At 50.3% G+C, this 25,558-nt stretch overlaps 1 protein-coding gene across 1 annotated transcript in view; it reads left to right on the top strand.

Moving 5' to 3' along the window:
- GPC1 (glypican 1) overlaps nt 1-24,513 on the top strand; it is a 216,348-nt gene extending 191,835 nt beyond the window's left edge. Inside the window, exons 4-9 of the mRNA XM_074833619.1 lie at nt 9,505-9,670; nt 14,144-14,274; nt 17,361-17,480; nt 18,254-18,387; nt 19,574-19,749; nt 20,194-24,513. Of these exons, the coding sequence (XP_074689720.1) occupies nt 9,505-9,670; nt 14,144-14,274; nt 17,361-17,480; nt 18,254-18,387; nt 19,574-19,749; nt 20,194-20,411 (945 nt within the window). The 3' untranslated portion in view covers nt 20,412-24,513. The remainder of the gene's footprint in view (nt 1-9,504; nt 9,671-14,143; nt 14,275-17,360; nt 17,481-18,253; nt 18,388-19,573; nt 19,750-20,193) is intronic.
- The last annotated feature ends 1,045 nt before the right edge of the window (nt 24,514-25,558 follow it).

Below are 25,558 nucleotides of genomic sequence, written 5' to 3'. Positions count from 1 at the left end.
TGCAAAGCTTGGTTCATTTAACACACGTCAAGGTGCTAATTACATCAGGGCTGGCATAAACATGCACAAGGCAGCTGCTGACCATGTGGCAGAGAGAACAGGGTCTGCTCCCCGCGCCAGCGGAGGGATGGGAGCACCTGCAGCTCCCGCTCCTTTCATGGGGGAGGTTGGGCACTGACAGCCCAGTGCATGGAGCTGCCGTGGCCCTGACTTCCAGCTTGCACACGTGGAGATGCAGAGAACAGCACAGCCCTGATTTTTTTTTTGGTCATAGTATTTGAGGGTCCTTCCGCAGGGAGACTGTAAAAATGAAATGTTTCCCAACGTGAAATTGCAATGTTGCAGATAGCCCTGATCACAGAGCCGGCCAGCTCTCTGGCGAAACACAAACTTGTCCTCCCGGCCCGGTCTGGTTATAAAAGAGAGGACGAGGCTGGCTGGCTGAGCCTGTACCTGGGCTGGCGATCATCCCACAGGCAGCTCAGCAGCGCTCTCCACCACTGGCCCGGCAGGATCCGCTCCCCTGCTTGGCCTATTTTGTAGCTGCTGTTCTTCATACTGACAACTTTATCCCAACTGTACAATTCCAACTGAGGGATTTGGGGTAATTGGAGTGGCTCTGAACACCCGCCTGCATTTCCCAGCACACATGGCCAGATCTGTGAATTGAAGAGCTGATCTGTTTTCTCTTAAACCAGAATGGGTGTTTCACAGCTGGCAGGAAAAACTTCCCTTACTTCTATCACCTGCCTTTAAAATATTCATGGGAAGGTAAGTGAGGGTGCTACGAATGCTTCAGCTGCGGCTGCCTGCGTAGCTGTCTTCAGCCCCCAGACCTGTGGAGGTGTCCAGCTATAGGTGCTTTCTGCCTCTAGCTGCCCAGCACACGTGCCTGCTTCTAGAAACCCGCCTGCTATCTGCTGGCTTTAAAGCATCCGTCAGTTTGGAAGTCTGAGTTGCCTAGTGTCACTGGGTTTAACTGGTGCTTCTGGAGATTAGAATGGCCATTCAGACACTGAGTCCTTCTACCTGGAAAAATATACCTGAGAGTTAGTGCAGGCACATTTTGACATATATCTGGAGGTATTCTGTGTTCACCCCAACCATCCCTGCATCACGCCAAAACCGCAGCCAGGTGCTAGAGGTCCCCGTGCCCACCTTGTGTCTGCACTGCTCTTCGGAGACTAAAGCCAGGAAGGGACCAGGAGAGCAGCCACGTGGCAGGGACGTGGTCCAGCTCAGTGAACACCAACACCACACTGCAGAGAGCTCCCTGCAGGCCGCCCTCATACACCCCTGGGCAAAATTTTTAGAGGGGACAGAGCCTACAGAAAAACAGCTCCATTGACAGCATTAGGTACTAGCTTAGCCTTCTGCCTCCATCAGCCAACCTGCCCGCATCCCTATGACAAGCCAGGGGAGTTGACAGCACTTCCAGCAGCCTGTGTTTTTCATCCAGGCCTCTTTCTCCATCCCCAAATTTCTCCCCTCTACCTAACCCTGCTTCCCCTGGGAAGCAAGGCACAGATGGTTCACAGCAGCCTGGGGGTGAATGTGTAACAGGAGAGGGAGGGTAGGAAGAATACCGGCAAGAGCTCAGCTTATTTTATTGGTGTTAAATGCCTTTCAGATGTACTTAAAGGCCCCTGAAGGCCGAGGAGTCCCATCAAATTGCAGCTAGGCTGAAGGTTCTAATTTGCTTTTAAGCCAGGCTTCAAAAGGAGAAAGGATTTGGGGTTGGGGTAGGGTTTTTTCTTCTTTTCTTTTCCTTGTTTGAAACCAGCACTTCAAAATCATCATCTGCAGCTTGGCTGCAGGTTCTGGGTGCCAAAGGAGCTGACTACCTCCCGATGGGCGCAGGAGCCCTGCCACCAGCTGCAGGAGCAGGGCCCTTGCAGCCGGCCAGGGCCAGGCGTGCTGTGCCCGACAGAGCCGGCGGCACAGCCCACCGCACACCGTGCTGCTGTGGAAGCAGCTGGGTACTGCCACTGTTAAAACAATTTTCCAGGTGCCTGTGGCTTCCTAAAGCTCAACCTTTCTCCAACGCTCAGGAAGTTGGGAGGGGGAGGGAGAATCATTGCTTGATCAAAAAGACCCTGTAAGTCCTGGCCGTGACGTACAGAGCTTGTCCCAGCGCTGGTGCCTCTGTGGTCACTGTTCCCCAGGGCCCTTCTCTCTGCATCCCACACTTCGTCCTTTGGTCTTCCCAGCCACCTTTTCAGGAAATAATTGTCTTGGATAAAGAAATGCTTTTTGGAGTGAGGAGGGTGTAGCAGTTTTTAGCTAAAAGAGACAGTGTGCTTGTGAAAACTCAGTAACGTATAAGACTCCTATCATCACTTCCATGGTCCTTTCTGTACCCTAATATTACTTGGGATGTTTTAGAGGGTCTCAAATATTTTCCAAGCAGTAGGCATTAGGGTAATGGCAGAAAACATGTCTCTTCTTTGCACTTCTCTGTTCTTCTGTGCAAACTGTCAAATGAGGTCCCATTTCAGAAGGGTGAAAAGCCTCCCACTGTTGTAGCTTCAGAGAGGTCCAGGGTCAGGCCAGGAGGAATTGCACCCCTTTTTGCATCTGTTGTGACTTGCACCAAACCTTGCACTGAAAAAAAGGCTTACAAATCAGTGGGTGTTATTTGGAAAATCAACACATAACCTGGGTAGGTGCTTTGGTGGGAGAAAGAACAGATAATGGTGGGGCTGAGAGAGAAGTGTCCCATGGCTCTATAAAACATGCTTTTGTTATCTGTGAGCATGTGTATCTGTGCAAAGATGGGTAACTTGGGTTGAACATGTAAATCACAAGTTTGATTTGTTCTTTAAAGGCACAGAGAAAGGACATGAAGGCTTTTTCCTATGCTCTGGAAAAATCTTGCCCATTTTGGCCAGAGTGTTGCCCTGCTGCTGTGTCTCCTACAGAGACTAAAGCCCTGGCTGTCCCAAGAACTGTCTGCACTCAGGTGTCTTCAGTCCCTCGAGTGTCTGTGCAGGGGTGTCTCACCTGTTGGAGCTGAATACTTTCCCCTTCTACAAGCAGTTTCACCTCCCTGTGTACTCGCTTCAGAAAGTTTACAACTCTTCTGAAGTTATGCTTTAGGTAATATGAAGAATGACTTAGCTCTCCTCAAATGTGTCTCAATGCAGGGAGACAGAGTAGGTGACAGCTTGTTATCCCTGAGCCTCCTGTGTTTCTGTGATTCTCTGCTTGCAAAGCATATTAATAAAATACATGGCAGGAGGGGTGTTCTGTTTGAAGCCTTTCACACTGAATGTTTTCTAAATTGGCTGGGGGGTGGCAAGGAACTCAGCTAGCGACTAATCCCCCAGCCCATCCTCTCAGCAAATCACTTGCAAAAGTCATTCATTTTACTGTAATTGATTTAAACATTGCTCAGGAGGAGGAAAAATGAGGGAAACCAATGCCACTCCAAATGCTGAGAATTATGTGTTCCCAATTTTCTGTCATATTATCTCCACACGTGACCGTTCTCTGCTGGCTGCTGTGCAAGCACTGGTGCTGAATAATCGCACGGTGAGCCCCAGCTCAGCAGCCACGATGGGCGGCTGTGCCGTGAGCTGTGCAAACCTGCGAGCAGGCTCCAGCTCCGTCCGAGGCGTGACACAAGAGAGTCTGCAAGGATCTTTTGCTCTGGCAAAGTTCTTGCCTCGAGCAATTCACATCTGGCCTGGTGGCTTCATCAACAAAGCATGGGCACATATCAGGCTTTGGAAAGTAGCCATGGAAAAGCACAGAGCTCGGCTCTTGCTGCAAGCCACAGCCGTGGGATAATACCTGATGACAGCCTCCTTGAAATGTCAGTGCTTATGGTGGAACAGGGCTTTTTATGAGGCAGCCACCTGTTCCTGTTGCGTTACCTCATTGCTACTCGAATCAACTACTGTATTCCCAGCTGTAAAGTAGTTTTAATTAAAATTATTTATTGCTCAATACCAATTTGTCCCCTATTTTGGGTATGTCTTAGAAGATAATATTTTTTCCTTATCACTTCATCACTGGGCTTACACTTTAAGGGACTGTACCCACTGATGTCACTGGGATCAGAATAGAGTATGTGGATTTTAACTGAGCAATGACGTAGGAACAGTATATTTTTAAGCTGGGCTTAGCTTTGTTTTGCATACTTATTTATACCTCTGACAACTGAGTGAAGAGTGTCCTGGCTCCAAGCCATATCTCTCAGTAATTTTTTTTCAGTTCTTTGGGAAATGGCTTCTCCAATGTATTGTGCATGTTCTCTTAACATCTTAATTCAGTTTCTAGGTCACTGAGCTAAGAAAAGACTATAGGTGCCACTAAAGTTAAAGGAGAACTATGTCTCCTTAAAAGAGAACCAGCCACAGGCTGGGCCAGGTTGATGGTACTTAGAGAAATCAATTATTGTCATGTACTGTCTTCACGCTGTGCCAGGTAATTTAAAGATGAAGAAATTATGTTATGTTTCACTCCATCTGCAGGAGTTTGCATGCTCATGCTTTTAGGCCACCTATGATGTATAGAGGATGTTGCTTATTGATCTATTAGTTATTGCAAATCTGCATTGGGAAGCCAGAGGGGTTCTCCCTCTTAGGTGGCACCCATTAGCTGTTGGGCAGGGGGGTAGGTCATAACGTTTCAGGTTCTTTTAAAGGCTGAAGGGTGAAAACAGAAGCACAAGGAAGTGAAGATGTCTCAGTGTGCAGGTGGAGGTCAGTCCTGACTTTGCCAGCTCAGAGAAACTGCTTCAGTCTCACCGTGGGGGTGTTTATCTGCAACAAGCTGCCGTGGAGGGCACGTGGCCCCACGGCTCCAGCCTGAGGAGCTCTTCTCCCCAGTGCCACTGCTGGAGTGGCTGTGCCCAAGAGGTGAGCAGGCAAGGGAGCTGCAGCGCTCTCCTGGTTGTGTTGCTGTTTCCATACAGGGCAGGGAATCTCAGCCCCTCCTAACTGGGACTGGGATTCCCCTGTGTGGATACAGCATCCCTGAAAAACCCTGGAAGGTTACTTAAGGAAACTAATCCACAAGGACTAAGAGATGTTTGAAGGGCTCTGTTCCTTAACATGCTGCAGGTCCCCCGAAGGGATGGTGCAGGATCAGGGCTGGGAGGGGCTCTGGGAGCCCCAAACCCCCACTCTCCTCTGTCCTGTGTAGAGCAGAAGTCCATGGACTGGGTGGAACTGAGCTCTGGCCAAGCAAACATGCAGAAAATACTCTCTGAAATTCCTCTTCCTGCCCTCTCATCCTTCTGTTCTCGGTTCTCCTCTTCAGCCCGCCTGTGAAAAAGGAGTGCTGCTGCCAACAGGAGGGGTTTGGGTAGTTCTTTGGGGAAAGGGAGTGGAGCCTGGCCTTTTCCACCTGCAAAAATTAATACTTATCCTGCCAAGAGATTAAGTTGAACACTTGGCACCTGCCAGATTCAGTGGAGCAGCAGCTGGTGGTGGATGTGCCACCTGCTCATCTTCAGAGGAGAGGCTCTGGGGCAGGGGAGCAGGGGCAAGGGGTGATCATCTCCTGGCTGCCACAGGGTCCCCCCCTGGGGCAGTGTGGCACTCCACTGTCCTCCGGGTGACAAAGCCACCTTATGAGAGTGACAGGCTCCTCCTTGACATCCAGAAATGATCCTCGCTGAGGTGCAAAAGCAGCTTTTTTCCCCCCCAGACCCGCAGGAGCTGAGCCTGAGCCTCAGGTGCCATTGCCACCCAGTGCTCTGCCTGCACCCGCTTCCCCAAGGCAGGTGGCAGCAGCCCACAAGAGCTGTGTGGGCAGGAGGCGGCTGTTCTGTGGGCACCAGCAGGGACACAGGCAGTGTAGCTGGGGACAGGCTGTTTTGGCTGGCTGACAGCCGTGGAGAGGTCGGAGGGAGGTGGGTTACAGGACAGCAGGCAGCTGTCTGCATCACGGGGAGCCTTGGCAGCTGCCCACACTCGCCAGTCGTGCCAGAGGCCAGATGGAGTAAGTGGGCACCAAGGAGTGGGCCCACCGCTCCCCTCCACAGCTCTGCACGGTGGCAGGGCACGGGTGGCCCCGCACCACGACTCTGGTGGGTGAGGGAGTGCTGTGCTCAGGGTGTGAAGGTCCTTTCTGTTTTGTTGGAAAAAGACACACACAGAAATAGATGCAGAGACCAGGATAAATTCTGCAAACAGAAATACTTGTGAAGTGCCCACTGGGCCTGTCACAAGCTTCATTTAAATATGGGCTCTCTGTGGTCACCTGGGTAGCTCCAGTACAGTTGTTGGGTTTACACCGTACTTTAAAGCTAAGCCTGTTGGAGATGCTTTTCTGAGCCAAGATCTGTCACTTGCCTCTCCCAGTGTCCCCTACGGGCCCTGGCAGCGTACCAAACAGCTTTGTTTTCTAGCTGCTGGTGGCTGTCCTCTCTGGCACCCGCTGGCTGGCCCGCACCGCCCCAGGGGTGTTTCCTGCGCAGGCCGCTGCAGTCCCGCTTTCCAGCCAACGCACTTCAGTCCCTCCACTCCAAAAGGCTGTGGCAGTGCAACCACTGGTCTGTGTGGGTACAGGCAAACCATCCGGCTGCTCCCTGGTTCCCATCAGTACTCTGGGAAGTCCCATGTTTCAGGGCTCAGCTGCGTGACTCGTTTGTGCCGCAGCTCCCGGGACGTTGCAGCCCGGTTTGTGCTGTGTGAGGTTACGGTGCTCCATGGCCACAGCTGGGTAAGCCGGGATGAGCAGTGACGAGGCATGCCCATGAAACATGGAGACAAAGTTATGTTCAGGACATGGTTGCCTGCGCAGGTTGCACACTGTAGTTGGAGCTTCACCGTATAATTCCTGTTCGCAAATGCTCTGTCTGGGGAAGGAGAAGTCGCAGCTCCTTTCCTAGCTGCATCTCCTGGTTTCTGTGTAAATGCTCTGGTTTTGGAAGGTCTTCAGCCTGCGTTAGTGTTCACAGAATCACAGAATCATCTAGGTTGGAAAGGACCTTGAAGATCATCTAGTCCAACCATTGACCTAGCACTGACAGTTCTCAACTCCACCAGATCCCTCAGCGCTATGTCAACTCGACTCTTAAACACCTCCAGGGATGGGGACTCCACCACTGCCCTGGGCAGCCTATTCCAATGCCTGACTACCCATTCTGTAAAGAAATGCTTCCTAATATCTAGTCTAAACCTTCCCTGGCACAACTTGAGGCCATTCCCTCTTGTCCTATCGCTTATTACTTGGTTAAAGAGACTCATCCCCAGCTCTCTGCACCCTCCTTTCAGGTAGCTGTAGAGGGTGATGAGGTCTCCCCTCAGCCTCCTCTTCTCCAGACTAAACACCCCCAGTTCCCTCAGCCACTCCCCATCAGACCTGTGCTCCAGACACTTCACCAGCTCCGTTGCCCTTCTCTGGACATCCTCAAGTAATTCAATGTCCTTTTTGTAGTGAGGGGCCCAAAACTGAACACAGTCATCGAGGTGTGGCCTCACCAGTGCCGAGTACAGGGGTAAGATCCCTTCCCTGTCCCTGCTGGCCACGTTATTTCTGATGCAAGCCACGAAATTCATGAGCAAGGAAGTTCAACATGCTCTTCCTAGTTGTCTTTTCAGTCACTCTTCAGTCATGGTTGTTTAAACCCTGAGATGTAAAGTAAACTATTCTTTTGTTTGCCTGTCCCTCTGCTTTGTTGCATCCCCTCTCAGATCACTGAGGCGGGAGACGGCGGTGCCTTCGCCAGCTCCTCCCGGAGATGAAGCGTGTGGCTCCCGTGCGGTGCGGCGGGACGAAGCCTCCATCTCCTGGCAGCAGAGCCGCACGGCAGCCTCAGCCGGTGTCTGGCTGCGGGAGTTGTCCCAGAAAGGAGGCAGGAGTCTCGCCGAGGAGGCAGAGCGAAGCCTTGGCGTGCGTGGTGCTTCCTGCAAGGCTCAGCCCCTCTGGTCGCCGTGGAACACGACGTTTTTCCACAGGCAGCTCAGGGCTTGTTCTGGTGGCTGAGGCGGGGAAGCGGTTTCTGTGTAGGTTCTGTCTCTGAGACCTAGAAATTTTTGTCCTGGTCCTGAAGAGGATTCTCACAAGGTAATTTTAACAAAATCCTGCCTGATGAAGCCCCAGCATCATCCAACATTCGTTTTCCAAGGCTGACTGGAAGTGAGGTGCTACCATGCAGGCAGTTTCAGGAGGGGGGAAGCTTAGGGATTTTCTCTCTCAACCTCTAATAGTGGGCTCAGCATGTTCACACTCTCCTAAGGGTGACTTAGAACTGAATCTTTCTGGAGTCCCCCAGAAGAAACTTAAAAGGCCATGTTCAAAGTATTTTTCACAAGTAATAAAGAGGTCAGGGCAGTTCTTAGCATTGCTGCTACAGCTTGAGGCTCAGGGATTTTTCCATGTCAAGATTTGCCCCTTCCATTACTTTTCCACCTTTGGGCTCCTTGTGAGTGCCAAGTACCTGGTACCAAATGAGACTTGCATGCAGACGCTTATGTTTATTTTTGTAAATGCTTTTAAAAGAATGACAAGGGAATTGCAAATGGATCTGAGCGAAGATGGAAAAAGACCACAAATGAGAAAACACTTCAGCAAAGAAAGAGGGGAGCACTGAGCTCTGCCAGCACCTCTGCAGGGTCTGCCAGGTTGTTATTCATCACTCAGCTTACACTGACAGCCCCTTGCCCGTGGCAGTCAGAGAGGGACACTGTCCCATGGCTGACAGTCTGGGGAGACTTTGACGTGCTGCAGAGGCTGCTACCCTGCTCTGCACCTGCACTGGCTCTGTGCTTATGGGACCAGGGTGGTTTAATTAAAGGTGCCAAAGCCGCCTCCAGGGTCACCTCTGCAAAACATCGACTGCACGTGCAGTGCCTGTGAGTCACTGGCATGGCGTGTGTTGGCCTGCTTCACCGGCTGCCTGCGGCTCCTGAAGTGCTTTCAGAGAGCAATCACTTCCCAGTGTCGAGGGCTCTCAATTGCCTGTATTTTTGGAATTGTTCAAGTCTTCCCCTAACGCCATTCTCCTTTCCAAAGATGCCAGCTGAGAACTTTCCATGTGCAGCCCCCGCTGTTTGTCCCCCCAGGAAGCCAGAGATGCAGTTTGTGGCGGGACACCTGTGTCTGCCAGGCAGCAAGAACAGACCCTTCCTGCAGAAAGGGCACGATGGTGGCCCCGATTGCAGAGGCTCCAGAGACACGCGTGCACCACATGTCGGGGTCACGGCTACAGCCAGTGGACAGCCTGGGCTGTCCTTGTGGCCACCAGACCTGGCTGGATGGATGGTGCTCACATACAGGTTTTTCCGAGAACCCTGGGTTCAAACACAGCCTGAGGAACTAGCAGCTGCCTCGCAGGTCCTGTCCCTCTGACGGGGGTGACACCTGAGGAGGGGTGGGGGGAAGGAGAGGCAGTGAGAGGGGAAGCAGCGTTCCCAGGGCCATGCACCTGGGTAAATGTGCTACCTTCCAGATCACACCAAGCTCCTTCACCCCTGGGAAAGGGGGAAGTTCTCCCAGATGCCCCCCTGACCAGCCTGTGTGCCTCACTCTGATCTGTCTCCTCCCCAGGTATCTCTCAGCCACGAGTGCACTCGTGCCATCATGAAGCTGATGTACTGTCCACACTGCCGGGGCATGTCCAGCGTGAAGCCATGCAACAACTACTGCCTGAACGTCGTGAAGGGCTGCCTGGCCAACCAAGCAGACCTGAACACCGAGTGGAAGTACCTGATGGGTAAGATGGCCTTCCTCTGCTGCAGCACAGCTGCCTCTCATGGCACCTTTTGAACTCTCTGAGGCAATGTTTGGCGAGTAAAGAAAGGACTGTTGGAGGCTCTTTTACACTATAGTTTCTCTGTCCATGATCTGATGCCTAGAAGCTGTTGCAGGACATTTTGCTGGGCTTTAATACTATTAGAAGGGACACTGCTGGGCTGGCTAACAAGGGCTTAAAGAGTTGTCATCTTGCCTGTGCTCATTTGGGATTGTCCCACACTTTGCATTCGAGTAATTCTTTCTTCCCTTCCAAGCACTGAAGCTTAGGGACAGATCCTGCCACATGTACACTCTCGGAGCTGCCTCATCCATACCAGAGCACTTGTGAGGGCACAGGAGAAGTACTTGCTGCCCTCCTTGGGAGGTAGCCTAGAGACGTGGAGCCATAAACTGTTTCCATGGATGGAGAGCAAAGGGACCAGAATCACGTACTTCTAAAACAAAAGAGGTGTCTTAAACAAATACATGGGGAGGGGGAAGTCACAGACGTCACCAGGAATGAGAAAATTAGACTTGTATTTTAAATAAGAAAAGAGCTCATTTCAGGGTTGTTTTGTCACTCAGCTAAGGTAATGGATATTTTAAAGTAGTTTGTATAGAGGTGGCCATTTCATTGAGAAATATCACTGTGATGGTGTGGTCTGATCTGCTGTGCAACACAGGCTGCAGAACTTCAGCCAAGTGTTCCTGCAGGAAATTCTGCATTGCCTGATCAGACCTGGGCATCTCTTTTAAGAAAACCACAGGTGTCACTCAGCTGTTTTTTCCAGATCCCGTGGCTCCTAGTTTAAATGTGAACTACTGCTGAGAGTGGCTTGTGGAGCTGATGGACATGGTTTAAGGCTGGTGAGGGTCTGTGTTTAGAAAAATGTTGTGTTTGTGTTACAGTGCACATCCTTTCCCCATCTGCAGTCCATCGGGGGAGGTTGTTTGCAGTGGTAAAGCTCTCACTCCTTGTGCCCACAGAGCATCACCCAGCAAGCTCCTCTTTCTCTCCCAGGTTGTACATTTAGATCTGGAGTGATCTGAGACCTGAGGGAGCCTTAGTGTTTGTCTGGGCTCATGGAAGGCAGGCACCAGAGGAGATGAGCTTCGGGCTTGGTCGTTTCCCGTGTCTTGCCACGGGAGCCAGCAAGACCGCCAGCTCACTCACTAGCCTGCTGCAGCCCGACAGGCTGGCTCAGGGTTGATGTCTGGTGGTGTTAACAATAAAAATCCCACTGAAGGACAAGGAGTGTCATCTGCCTCTCAAGGGACATGGCAAAATAAATACCAAACCGCTGCACACAGAGGCTGGTGCACTTGCTCGGTGAGGTGCATTGGCCAGCTGCGCACCTCGCTCTGGGGCTAACGAACCAAGTGGCAACTTACTGCGGCTAATTGGAAGTGCTCCCCATGAGAGTGACTTGGGAGCCTGCAGCAAAAGAGGGGGAGGAACATTCCCTTCCCCAGGGTTTACACCAGGACTCTGATGGCACTTTGGCCTTTCTGACCAGAGCAAGCCAACTGTTACCCGTCACTGCTTTCCTGGCAGGATGACTGCCCGTTTCCTGAAAGGTCAACATACAGCTCTGCTTGATTGACAGGGAGGCAATTCTGGGTGCATTTTGCACTTATTCTGGCTTCCTCTTCCCCGGGAGACACTGTCAAGGGGTGATGGCTAGGAGGAAATTGGAGCTTCCTTCAAATTGCAGTTGTACGTTTTAGTGTCAGAGGTCACAATTTGATCAAGGACTGGAGCGAGGCGTAGAGTCAAAGGTAGCAGTTCACTGACATTGTCCATTCTTCACCTTTCTCCAGGCCCTTCTGTGTAGCTGGAGAGGATTTTGTTACACTAAACACAGCATTGCTCTTTCAATCTGACAAATTAGGGCAGGTCAAATTAAGGGAGTTTTTTATAGTAAGTGGTTCAAACATAATTTATCACTAATTTGGGGGTGCAGCCTTTGATTTAAATGTCTGTATCTCAACATTAGTGTCTGCAAACTAAAATTGTCTGGAAAATACACTCTCGAAGATGACACCGCAACCCCTGAGTGGCAGCAGAGTTAAACTGCAAGCTCTTGAATGTTGCAGGAGATGTTATTTCCCAGAATATAAAATAACATTGTATGGCATGTTTAGCTTTAGGAATCATTGCTGCCATAGGACTGTGTTGCAGGAGATGAGAGCACATTAACTTAGAAACTGTGGCCCTTGTTTCCATTCTTGCTCAAGCTAACCAGCAAAAGCATTTTTCTTTTTTTTTAAGTCCTGAAAATAGATACATAATGTTTCCAATCTGTGACTTTGCATGTTGTTAAATCCTATATTATAGACGTGAGCAAAGAGTATTTTGTGATCCGTGCTCCAGACTGGCCAAGGTTTGAGGCCTCCCAGTTGTGTGACTAATGCCCTTGCTCTCTGCAGGCTAGATCTGCTTTCAGACTGTGAGCCCTGTGGGCATGATCTGGTATCTTCTGTGAGTTTGTGCTGTTTCTTGTCCAGTCTTTACCCAGCTTGGTCATTCTCTGAGAGCTGTCAGGTTCTGAACATCAATCATGTAAGAGCAGACAGAACATACTTGCGATGGTTGAGCATGCTCTTAAATTGACAACAGTAGGCTCAGGATCAGACCTTCATTATTAACACACTACGTCCACTGTGGACCTAGTGTTTCTGCACAAACCTCACCTAGACCTCGTGGAAGTAATTTGGGGTATTTGGGCCAAGTCCTGCTGTCTTGCCCAGGCAATGGACTGAATAGTTTCCTAGCAGCTTTGAAATGACAGTGGTCCATGGTTGTACCCCAGCTGTCTGGACTCCTGCTCAAAGGAAATTTGCAGTGTGGCTCAAAGATAAGCATCAGTCCTTTAAAGCAGTATCACGGGTGACACATACACACTGTGGGATGGTGTAGGTTGAAGGAGGTGTTTTACTGATACTCTGTTGGACTGCCAGGTATAATTCACCTGGTGGTTTTGTTGCTCATGAATAACATTGGCAGTACAAACTCATGCTGAATAAGCTTTTCTGCAACATCACACCATCTGCTGTGACAGTCTCCTGCCAGGCTGACAGGTGAGGTATCAGGATTTAGGACAGAGGAATTAATCACTCCTAATTAATAACTCCATTTATGAATGGTACAAATCTCCAACCTAGACCCTGGGATTTGACCCTCTTTGTGTAGAGAAGAACCAACACAAAGCCATCACACTTGTTTTCTTCCATGTTGCAAGGCCACAGGAACATGAAGCGCTTTCTGTTCCAGATGAGCACAGGCCACCTCAGTGCTCAGACAGATCCCTTGTCCTGCCAGGAGGTTTCTGGTGTGGCCTAGGGGGAAAGAAGACCACACTGGAGCCATCTGAGGTCACATGTAACTGAATGCCAAGTGCCTAAATGCTGATGAAGAAGCTTATGCATGGCCTGGCCTCTGGGCTACTAAAGCACAAGTCGTAGGAAGCTGAGGCAGCAGCAGCATAGCAGTGACTTTCAGAAATACAATTTTTGACTGGCAAAATCAGACCTGGTTTAGATGTCCAAACCCAGTTTTGGCCCTGCCCTGAGATCCTATTTAAATCTCACTGGACACCCAGGATGTCAGCTTTTCTCTGCAGTGACATTCCCCAGTGCCCAATGCCCTATGAGTATATAGGCTGTCCTTGCTTCAGACCCAGCTGGAGAACTGAGAATCATCTCTGGAGATAGGCAGAGGCTGGTAATTTTTTTCTAAGCCATGCACATTCCCAAAGCAGCCATCCAGGCAGGAGCTTCCAGGCCAGGTAGGCGCACTTGGACATCAGAGCTTTCCAAGATAAGAGGAGCTGAAAGCAAGAGGCACCCCTCAGTCACTCCCTGTCCTGTTTACCAGTGTAGTTGTGGGCATTTTGATCTGCTTCTCTGCCTTTATAGCCTGATATTTCCCTGGCTGGTCACATGTTGTCCTTCAGAGGTGGTGGTGAGGAGAATTACTCCTTTTCTCACTCCTTCACTGCTGCAGAAGCTATTTGCCACATCCAGTACCTTTGGCACTTTACTGACCCTCATTCTCCCTCTTTCTGCTGGCTGCAGTGCTTTGCTGAAGACATGCAATGAGTTAGGGTCAAGTACTGCTATGCATTACTTAATATTTCTTCTTTTCCATTTTTCCTTTCTGTAGCACCCTGGGAAATGTTAGTCACTTTGTGTGAATACAGGTTGCATTTACCATTTGCAGGAGGTGACCTGTGTTCCTTCGCCACTGAGAGTGGCTTTACGTGTGTACTGGGAAGGGACAGCTGTCCCATGCCGGAGGAGTACGAGCATGCACTTGGGCAGTAGTGAAAATGGAGTGATGTCTCCCAACAAGCCTGCCGAGGGGCCAGCAGCTTATCCCACACGGCACGAGTGTGATCTTTAACTTGGTTTGTACAGTCTGATGAGAGATGTCTCTGTCTTGTTTTACTAGATTCCCTGGTCGTAGTGGCTGATCGGATTGATGGACCGTACAACGTAGACACTGTAATAGGGACCATTCACATGAGGATCGCTGAAGCTATCTCCAACTTGCAAGAAAACAAAGATTCAATCACAGCCAAGGTAAGAGCATATGCCTGGGCCTGGCTGAGGATACACCGTGTGTAACTGCCAGGACAAATGTTTTTTGTGCTCACTGTTCAACTGAACTAAAGGAGATGAAGGACGAAAGAGATCAAATGCCTATTCTTTTAATGGTAGGAAACCACCCATCTTACACAGGCAAAAACATTCTCAAGTGTTTCCAAATGTTCCTCTGTGCCACACCCTGCCAGCCTTCTCCAGGTACAGGCACACACGGTGGGACTGTATACGCAGTGATTGTGGGAGGCATGGTGCCATTTGCTGTCAGGTGCCTCTGTGTCTGAAGAGTTGTGAAGTATTTTGGCTGAGCTGAGGCACTTACAGAAAGTGCACAGTCCCTAGTGACAGAAGGCAGCTGGTTTAACCTGCCTTAGGGTGATGTTGTGCAGTGGAAACACTGTGCTATCAGGTTGTATCTGTGGGACAGAGCTGCCATCTGGCAGTCCATCTGGAGAGTATAAAACAGGCTCTCCTGACACTCACCTGCCTTCCAAGAAGTATGTCATGAAGTTCTCTTCTATTGGTCTTCTATTTTTAGTATATTTATCCACTTAACCACAATCACCTCTGTAGCTGCAGGTAAGAGAAGCTTTGGGAACAAAACCAGCCCTCCAGGGCTCCTGCTTTTTGCCCAGACATTCCCTGAGCCCTGCAGCTATCCCACAGTTAGGACAGAGATGGAGATGAAAGGAGCAGGGCAGGTCCTAACTGGGCCTTGAAGAAAGGAAGGGCCAGAAGTATTGCTTAGCCAAGCAGAAATTCACCGGCACACGTCAAAGCATTAAGAGCAGCATGTAACCAAGTACTTGTTTAGGTTTCTTTTCTGACGTGAAAGACCATATTCTTTCTTCCCTTGTTAGGTGAGACTGAGGCAGTCCACATAAAAGCAAGCCCATGATGTGGGAAAACGTAGAAAATCATCTGCGAAGAAAGGTGTTTCCAAGGGGCATATAGTAAATCTGGTAAAATGAAAATGAGCAAATAATCTATTTGGTGTTCGACTGGAGCAACCAAACCCATTTGATAAGCTTCTCAGTATGATCTGGTGACCAGGTGGATGTGACAGTCTTTGCTGGTGCCACTGGTAGCAGAGGTCAGGAGCTGCAAATTGCTGCAGCTCTAAGCTCCGGTTTTGAGCATGGCAAAGTGATCAGGTAAAGGTTATCATTGCCAGATGAGCTCAGGCCTGGCCAAGGCCAGTCCTGGGAGTCTTCTCTCCCAGGATTGAAGGCCACAGGCCTAGACCCAGGGCACTGTCTGTCATTTGTGAGAAGAGCCAGAAGTGGCCCTTCAACCCAGTGACACCCTCTGTTATGGGTTCTCCTGGGATCTGAGGGAAGGCTGGAAAGAAACACTTTTGGTACTGAGCCCTGCGTTCACTGCACCATGGAGCACTCTCCCTGCTTCCTCGCACTCCTCCTCTCTCCCTGTGGCTCTCCGATGGATTTCAGACAGCAGGAGCTATCAAAGGCTGCAAATGTCTATTTGCTGTCATTATGCAGGAGACTATTGATCACCTCAGTCTACAGGACACGTCACCTCTCCATCACTAATGGGCGTTGCTCACCTAAAACCCTTGGGCTGGCAAGAGGATCACCTTGATACCATGTTGTGCTGGAGCTGCCACAAAGCCACTGTCCTGGAGACCTCCCAGGGCTTTTACCTCCTGAAAGAGTTGTCTCCTGCTAACAACAGTAATAGGCCAATAAGAAAGTGAAACCAATTTGGTTTTATTTTGGTAGAACCAAGTTGAAAATGCTCTACATGCAGTTTTCAAGGTGGGGCTTTTTGCACGGAGCAAAGGAGACAGATGAACAAATGGGCTTGGTGCTGAACTGCCGTAGTCATTGGATCCATCTGGTCAGCAGGACAGTGCACCCCAAGATGGGATTTTCTAGGCTGAACGTCCCTCAGACACACCGATGAGACCCACTGTCACCGAAGGGACTCCTGTCTGGATTAGGACTTTGCTGATGGCTGTCAGAATCCACTAGCAAAAGCGTTCAGCAGCTGGCCTAAGCTACGCCAGCAATGCTCCTGTCTGAGGTCTTGATTTCTCTGCTTTAAGGGGACACCGTGCAAAGTCAAATTTATCCATAGCTTCTGACAGCACCCTGGTAACCACAACAGGCTCGGAGCCATCTTTTCAAATCAAAAGGCTTTCTTTGTAAAGGCTGGTGTTTCCTGAATCAAACTGACAGTGCAAAGGTTCTCCTGACCTTTGACGCTTTATTAAATCTGGCTGTCAGAGACTCCTTCCACCAGCCACAGTGAGGCTCAGTGGCCTGCGCACTGGCTCTCTGCAGCAGAGGTGTCGTTGCCTGGACTGGTCATGCAGAGACTGGGAGAAACAGGTGCTTCCAGGGTACCCTTCTTCTCCTCCTACAGGCAAGATCTGAGAATTTGTACTTCAGAGTGCTTCTGCTCTCCCTTGGCTGCAAAGCACACCTGGGCAGGTAGTTAGGATGATGGGAGGTACCCAAAGTTAGGAGGTAAATCAGTTCGGCCTCCTCATTCGCCCCTGAAACATCCAACTTGACAGACTGTGACACATGTACTGTCTTGGCGCTCCCCTGGTTGGAGGGGGCATTCATTTGCTGAGTGTGGGTGCCAACTGCAAGAGTCATTGGGGTAGTCCCACCTCAGCCTGTTGTCCAAATTGATGAAGTTCACATTCTCTGCAATCTTGAAGCCCACACCACTGGTATAATGAATATGAGCAACTCCCATCTTGTTCTTCCCAGAATTTTATTTTTCAGTCATAATAGCAGCAGATAAAATTGCTAGAAATAACTTAATATCAACATTGGTGACTCATCCAAACACATGTGCTAATTTTGTGTTAGTGCTGAATTGGTAGCGATAACTCAAACCAGTTACAGTGAGCTGAAAACACATCCTGGCACAAGAGTAACCTGACCAGAAACTAAGCCAGAATCTCAGAGATCTTGCAAGTAGAAAGATAAGCATACTTAAGAAGAAAAAAGAAAACATAACTGTGGAGTGCTAATTAATTAAAGAAATAGTATCGAAACACGGGATAGAGAGTTTGGTTTGTTTTTCAGGTTTTCCAAGGCTGTGGAAATCCCAAAATCAGCACAAAAGGCTCCAGCAGCGAGGACAAGAAAAGGCGGGGGAAGGTTGTATTGGAAGCAAAATCCTCTGCGCAAGCACTGGAGATGCTGGTGAGTTTTCCTCCAAATCTGCCTCCCCGCTGGTGTCCCCCAGGCCAGCATGCTGGTGCGCTGCCTCCCCTGGGAGCACTGGGAGCTCTGGGAGCACTGGGAGCCTGGCCAGCACAGCGCTGGGTCCTGGGAGTCAGGTCAGACCATCCCACAGGCTGCTGAATTGCCTTTGCTAGCAAATCTGAAGAAAATCAGGTTGGCAAGTGCCAGCATGACCTAAGCAGATCTGATCCTGCCTTGGCACAGGGTCGGGGTTTAGGTTGCTCATAACCAGTTTCTCAGGGATTTGGTGCTAAACTTATCTGAAAAGGTTCCTTGCCCTTGGTGTCGTTCAGCCTCAGGCAGTCCAGCCTGGATACGGGGGCCAGAGGTCCTCCTCCATGGAGATTCTGGATTCTATGGATGATGAGCTGCGGGATCTGCCATGGTCCCACATTTCAGAGGCTCCTCACTCACAGACACCTGCCTGTCCCACCCTGGCAGAGCCCTGCTGGCTTCCACCAAGGCTATTTCTCAGCATTGCCCTCATGGCCCAGAAGATGATCTTCTCCTGGTTAACCCTATGGTACCAGGACAGTCCTTAGCATGTAACCTTCAGCCTCGGGTGCTTGGGTTGACCGTTGGTCTTTAGGGGAAGCTTGCTGACACATCCTGTCTGCATAAAAACAGGCTTTGTGATGGTAAAACAGAAAAAAAATAGGCAGAATCCTTGTCCTTTCCACAGCCCTGGGGCACCCCAGAGATCTGATCCTGAGCGTCCTTTTTGTTTACAGGTTTTAGATGCCAAAGGGAATCTGACAGCACTTAAGACTTACTGGATCACCCTGCCTGGCAGCCTGTGCAGCAAAAAAGTAATGGCCAGCTCATCAGCGGACAACAAGTGTTGGAACGGGATGACCAAGGGCAGGTATGGAGAGGGTCCAGGTGCCAGGATAGCACTGTTCTGGGGTGAGAAAGGGAAGGTTTGATAAAAGGCACTTATACATCATCTCAGCCAGCTCCACTGGTTCAGACTGAGCACTGAGTGTCCCTGTCCCTGTCCACAGAGATGATGCTTTTCCTGAAAATTTGGTACCTGGGAATGTCAAGCCTGTTGTCCTCTTGCTGTGTGTTGGTGGGTTAAGCACTGAAATGCATTCACCGTGAAATAACTGTAGTTTTGTACTAATGAAGCAGTTTTGCAATACCACGTCCACTCAGAAGGCAGAAGGGCTGGATTTACCTCACAAACTCCAGAGCTGTTGCTGGGAATTGCATACACGTCTTTCTATCCATACCTGCTCCGAAATGCTGTTCCCTCGTGAGAGGAGGCACCCGAGTGACATCAAACAGCTGCAGAAACACCTCCCACCCATGGGTGACAGTTAAAGGGGGGCTGTGAGGGAAGATGGGCAGCTGCTGGATGTGCACCTTTCCCCGCTCCTCTCCACAGGCCTGCTGGGCTGGTCTCTGCCAGCCTGGAGCCAGCGCCTTGGGTTCTTCCATATTTCACACCGTTGCCAGAAGTGCTGCAGATCTGAGGGAGCAGATGGGCTGGGGCCCTGCCGAGGGGAGCAGCACAGCTTTGTTTTCGGGTTGACAGCTCCCAGTTAACTGAAGCTTCCCTGGGGGTCCTGTCTGGTCACATCAGGCTGGAGGGATTCAGTCATCCCAGGCTGTCAGTCCCCACAGGGTTCAGCCAGGGCAGGGATGAAGGTGCTTCTCAGACTCCCATATGGACAGAGCTTTTCCACAGGGGAGTGTCACCATGGCTCCACAGGTAACAGCCTGAGAGCAACCCCTCAGCACCACACACGGCCTTTCCTGCAGGAAACCCCTCCCTATGCCAGGACAGTGATGCTGCAAGGCCTCCAGCCACCTCCTGCAGGTTGAGATGGCCTCAGGGCAAGCCCCAGGCTCTGAGGGGGTCTGGCCGTCTGTAGACCTGGCTGCCTCGCAGCAAACTCCAGCATATGGAGGCTGTGGGACAAGCCAGCGCCACTGACTGCAGCTTCTCTGGGGTTCAAAGAGGCTGGATTATCACTGGTGTCTGTAATGGGGAGAGGTGAGTTTAGCTGGGGGGAGACATCTAAACCTGTTGCCTTCCTTCGCAGTTACCTGCCCGAAGTGATGGGGGATGGCTTGGCTAATCAGATTAACAACCCGGAGGTGGAAGTGGACATCACCAAGCCCGATATGACCATTCGCCAGCAAATCATGCAGCTAAAGATCATGACAAACCGGCTGGGCAACGCTAACATCGGGAACGATGTGGATTTCCAAGATGCAAGTGAGTTTAGCAGAACCAGAGAAGCCCACAGCAGGCGAGAGGGGCTGAGCAGTCAGCCCTGGCAGCCTGCGGGGGCAGACCCTGCAGCCAGGCCCCGAGGGCAGAGAGGGGATGTGGCCACCTGGCTTTTGGCTCGGGGCTGCAGAGGGTCTGTTCAAGTGCAGCTGACTTGCTGCAGCGTGGCTGGAGGCTGTGCTGCTCTCAGTGCCTTGCTGAAACCTCTGGCCCAGCTGAAGGGGCCACTGCTCCTGTCTGCTCCAGAGCTTTCCAGCTGCTGCAGCAGCGGGTGGTTAAAGGCAGCTGGAGATCAGGTACAGGCTTGCACCCCACACTGAGGGATGCTGAGAGGAGGAGGTGGCCAGGGCAGGGCTGGTGGCCAGAGCTCCCTGGGGTTGCAGCAAGGGGAAGGCAGTCAGGGCTCACCCCATGTTTGTCTCTGTGCAGGTGACGACATGAGCGGCTCCGGGAGTGGTGACAGCTGTCCTGATGACGTCTGTGGCAAAAGACTCTCTAAGAGCCCCAGCACCAGGCAGCCAGAAACGCACGCTATTCCTAAGCAGTCTGGACACGGCATCAATGGGGCCAGCAGCAGATCTTTGCCTTCTGCCTTCCTCCTCCTCCTTTCGGTGGCTTTCATTGCCGCGCAGCACTTGTGGCGGTAACTCACTACCACAGCCAGGAAAGAGACTGCGGCCGAGGGCTTCACTTTGCCAAAACCAACCAACCAACCAACCAACCAAAGGACATATTTAATTCACCTTGGCAAAAAAAAAAAAAAAAAAAAAAAAAAAAAAAAGAGGGAGGAGAAAAAGGTTTCAGTTGTTTGCTATTTCTGGCAGTGCTCGAGCTGTTTTCTTCTTTCTTGGTCTTTTCCCCAATGCTGGGCCCTTCTTTCTGTACCTCATTGTTTTACTTTTGTTATTGCCACAAACTGGCTGTCGGGGCTGAAAGAAACCTTTGCAGAGAGGCCTCTGGGGGGATCCCAGCCGGCCCCACCGAGGGCAGCTCTTCTGCTGCCTCCAGTGGAACACACAATTGCCCTGACCTTGTTACCCAGCCGCTGGCCAGAGCGCCGCTTACCACACAGCTGCCGAGAGCGCGACGGCGCCGAGAGCAACGCCACTTCGTAACGCGGAGAGACCGAGATCGTCAGCGCTCCTCAGGTGCTGCATTCAGGGGCTCTTTCAGGTTTTTCCTCTGTGCTTCCTAGGCAGGCAGAGATGGCCCTTCACTTCCAGCAGCGTATGTAGGAGCGTGAGCAGGTTTGGTGGGTTGAACTGAAACAGTTTGGCAGTGGCTGTTGGACCCAAAAACGCAGAACTCCCTTTTTCTTTGGAAAGGTCACAAGTGGGTTTCTTGACTAGAGCTCGTAGCTGACAACAATTTGAAATGTAGGTCTTCTACATCTAAGTGACTGGGAATGAGTGTTAGGGGTTGGGGTTTGGGGTATTTTTTCTTTGCATGCTAGTTGGAAAGCCATTTTTTACCCAAGTAATGATGGTCCAATTTCTACCTGCAGTGCAGTACTGTCGTAGGTAACAGAGAGATGAAAATATGCACAGTGGGATTCTCCGCTTGACAGACAGTTGTGCTGACACCTCCTCCTCCTCTGGCCCCAGCTGTGGATAGGTATCCCTATTTTTTTGGTAATAAGACACACCAGGGACTTTTTACTAACTGGAGCATTGCATCTGGTTGTGAGAGCTCACACCAGGCATGTGCAGGAGTGACATCGCAGGTAGCTGCCCAGGGGCAGAGAGGGGCTGGTAGCGATGAGCCTGGGCAGTGTCCCTACCCCAGAGACTCACTCAAGGTAGCACCTACCAGGCGGGATGTGAGGACGGGACACGTTTTTGGTTGGGAGTTTTCTTTTGGTGTTCGTTCTTGTTGCATTGTAGGTTTCTAAGTGAATTCCCACTTTCCCTGTCCCTTCCCCATGCTCCCACACACCTTCCCTAACTGCTGCAGGGTCGGGGTGTGATGGTGGGTCAGACACCCGCCAGCAGCTCCGGTTTGGCTCAGGGAGGGCCCCGCTCACCCTCTGCCGCCCCGTCCCACCACACACCAGCCTCTGGGTCAGGCGGGCGACTGCCCTAACCCCAAAATGCTTGGTGGGGTGGACTCCGTGCTGGGTTTTGAGACTGGGGGTGGTCAGTGAAAGATATAATTATCCTCACGTAGCTGTAGGAGTGTCTGTGCTTGTAGGGCTGTGTGCTTCAGGGCTTCCAGAAGGCTTCTGTACCTGATGGGTACAGCAAGCATTGGCTGGAGATGTAGGTTTAGCAGATGTTATAGATACCACACAGTCACTGTGACTGGTTGGGCCAAGAGCATGCCCAGGGGTTGGGCTTCATTCGTACAGGGTTGGGTTTGAGTTTCAAATGTGTTTGTACTGTGGGTGAGAGGGAGGGCAGAGGTGTATCTATCTCGTACTTTACTGGTCTGCACAGCAAATGTTTGAGCATTTCTCCTCTGTCCTGCCAGGGGAGACGTGTCTTTGGGCTGAGCAAACATGGGGTTGGGGTTTGGCTGTTTTCTAAGAAAAGGGAAAAAATACATTTTTAACATTAGCAGTTTCTAGAATGTGCAATTTAAGGGAAGATGAGAACATGAGCAAGGTAACGCCAAAAGCTGGTGCAGGCAGGTGCAGAGAGAGCGTTACCTGGGGGCCAGGTAATGACGCTGACGGTGCCTCGAGCTAGGCAGAGGTTTTAGGCCAGCTATGACTGGCTTCTCCAAGTTACAGTGACTGATGTTACTGACTTGGTACCCCTTCTGCCCTGTACTCGCTTTCTTGTAAGGTTAAAACTGATCTGATCTGGTAGGGTTCCAGATATGAAAGCCAGGATGCTGGACGTTGGCTAAAGGACAGACAATGACACTAGATCCATCAGAACCCACGAGTGGGTAAATGCAAGTCATGAATTTATACTGATTTATTTACTTCTAGAAATATGGCAAGTTCCATGTTACTTTTACTGCTCTAAAGAGTTCCTTTCTTTTTTTTTCTTTTTTTTTTTTTTTTAACCAGAACTGCCAATACAAATTTAGCCTTCAGTTACAGAAATCTCCACAACCAGTCCTGCAGAAACTTTACATCCAAAGCAAAAAGAAAAAGGGGAGGGAGGGATTAAAACATTGTAACCTCTTCAAAAAATGGTTGGGTTGGATTGGAGTTCTAAGACATGGATGCCAAGGTCAGCGTTTTGCTTTGCAGAATGGGAGATTGAAAGGAAAGTCCTTGTCATTTCCATTTCTGTGCCATTAGTGTTTGCTGTCAGCCTGTTACCCTCAAAAGCTTCTACGGGCCCCAAGGGGAACACACCTCAAATGTAAAGCCAAGAATTTACTGATTGTCTAGTTAATATTTTAACAATTTAATAGTCCAAATTATTGGTCCTGTTACAATAATAAAACCTGATAGTCCAAATTAATAAGACAAAGCCTCAAGGATACAGTAAAAACTTTTATGTGGGAGAAACCCTTCCTGATGCCTTCCCCCTTTGGCTGGGGTTGACCTCCCACTTCAGTGTCCCTCTGGGCCCCGAGGGCGACTGCTTCAGTCCTGGAGCCGAGCTGGGGGTCGGACCCACGTCGGCACCCTGAGGTCTGCGCGGGCAGGCGAGGGCAGTGCCGGGGGCTCTCCCCCTCTTCGCCAGGAGGCGCATGATGTTGGTGTTGACGCTTCCTCCCTCCTCGGCCCTGGGTCCGCTTGGGTTTATTTTGTATACCTTTTCACACAGTCCGCCTACGCTGCTGCTTTTTGCCAGTTCCTGGTTATTCAGTTTTTCTGTTCTCTTCGTTGCCCTGAAGCTGTTTCCCCGATGTGCTGCAATTTGGTGGCCTGGGGCTGCGCTTGGCCATGCCACCTTCTACTGGGGAGCTGAAACGGCCGAGTCCCCCCCAGGGTATCGACTCGGTATTGCTCTAAACTAAAGCAAACCTAAAGCAAACCATAGTTACCGGACAGCTAGACAACTGCTGGCACGGCTCAACAAGCTGAAGTCAGCCCAGGTCCAGACAAGCCCTGAGCCTGTGCTCGGGCTGATGCAGAGGCTGGGGCCTTTCAGTGCTTATAAATGACATTTCCTGGGCTACAGCCTCCTCGAAAACGTTGTGACAAACCTCCCCATCCCCGTGGCAGTGGCGGCTCAGGGCTGCAGCCACGACGGGGGCTGGCGGCTGCCGTAGGTTGGTTGCGTGAGCGGGGAGCTGTGGGGAACGGGGATGGCTGGGGAGGAACATTTGCTTCAATGTTATCGAGATGGTGATTCGTGGTGTCCTGGTTTGAAAAGGCCTTGTACTTCACAGGGATGCAGAGGGGGTAGTGGTCTAGGAAAAAATATTAACAAGGACCCCTGTCCCTGGAAAGGGGAGAACCAGAAATAGTGGATTTCCAAGTGTCTCTGTCTTTCAGCCTGCTCTTTTGTGCCATAATGTGTATGTTTTAACTAAGGGCGAGGGTCTCAAAAGGCTTTGAGAGTGCAGCTACTTATCATTTACAAATGACAAACTGCCTGTTGTTTTCCGGTGGGCTTGGTAGGGGCTAAGGTATAGCAAAATATCTAAAGTCCACCTTTGCTTTAAACAGATGCATTTCTATCTGCAGGAGTAAGAATTATTTCACTTATTGGCATAGCTGGACAGTTATCTATTTCTTTCTGTTACCAAGGTACTTGTAACTCTCTTGCACTGTTTATCTAAAGTTGAAATATGTTCTTTGAATCCTTGTATAAATAAAAAGGCTGGAGACTTAAATCTGTATTTACAGGGCAGTTTTATTTCTTCTCCCTTTAAGCTGAGTTTGGAGTTTTCTTTCTTTTTCCTTGTTAAGGCACAGATAAAGGCCAGGTCAGGAGTCCTGAGGAGTGAAAGCTTGCTTTCAGCCACAGGGTTTGTAATGGGCTGATGCCAGTGTTGGCATTACGGGTTTGCCTGCGTTCAATCCTGTGTGATCTGGAGGAACAGCTGCCGGGGTTGTATGGATGCCATGTGTGTGGGAACAGGGTGAACCTGACTTCAGTCATTGAAACAGGTATGCTAAAAATTGTCTTTCTCATACAGATGCACAAAAACTCATGGCCTATAATGCAAGGAATCAGAAATACCCTTGGTATTTGTCATTACAAAGTGTTGTGCTAATTATTTACCATGGCCTTGTAGTAGTGCAACTGTTGGCAGGGTTACCAGCAAGCGAAGCAGATCGCTGGGCCCTCCCAGTGACATGGATGTTTGATCTCAAGCGTGTGCCTGAGACTGAACTGATGCAGCAGAAGGGGTTGTGCGTCAGCTCTGCACTGTCCAATTCCAGAAGTGGGTGAATGCAGGAGTCAAGGTGATGCATCGAAAGCCGCTCATGAAGTGTCTGAGACTGGAAACTACTAAAAGTGTATCTGTCTGCCTGGAAGCAAATATCACTTAAATTTAATAAAATGAGTGATACCCTTGAGTGAATAGGTATTTCTTTGGTTTCATGTCCCGCAGTTACAGCAGTTTAGGCACCACATGCACAAATGTATATGAATACAGACAAGTGTAGAAATGTTGGTCTTCTCCTACGCGAAGCTGTTTGCAGACCAGTCACCTCTTTTGCCTCCTCTGTGTCTAATTATGATCTTAAATAATGGCCACTTAAAGCTGTGCGTGTATTGAAGCTGTTTGCAAACATTTCTGTTGGTTTGTAAAGCCACTGAACACCATACATTTGCAAATTCACTGCTAAGAAATTGTGGAAGGAGTGGGCGTGATACAAGCCCAGCTCAGCTCCTCTTTCCTTGCCGCCACACCCAGCCCTGCATCCCGGAGAACG

Source organism: Strix aluco, chromosome 9, assembly GCF_031877795.1.
Source record: "Strix aluco isolate bStrAlu1 chromosome 9, bStrAlu1.hap1, whole genome shotgun sequence".
Classification (NCBI taxonomy): Eukaryota; Metazoa; Chordata; class Aves; order Strigiformes; family Strigidae; genus Strix; species Strix aluco.
This window is presented reverse-complemented; position numbering and strand designations above follow the sequence as displayed.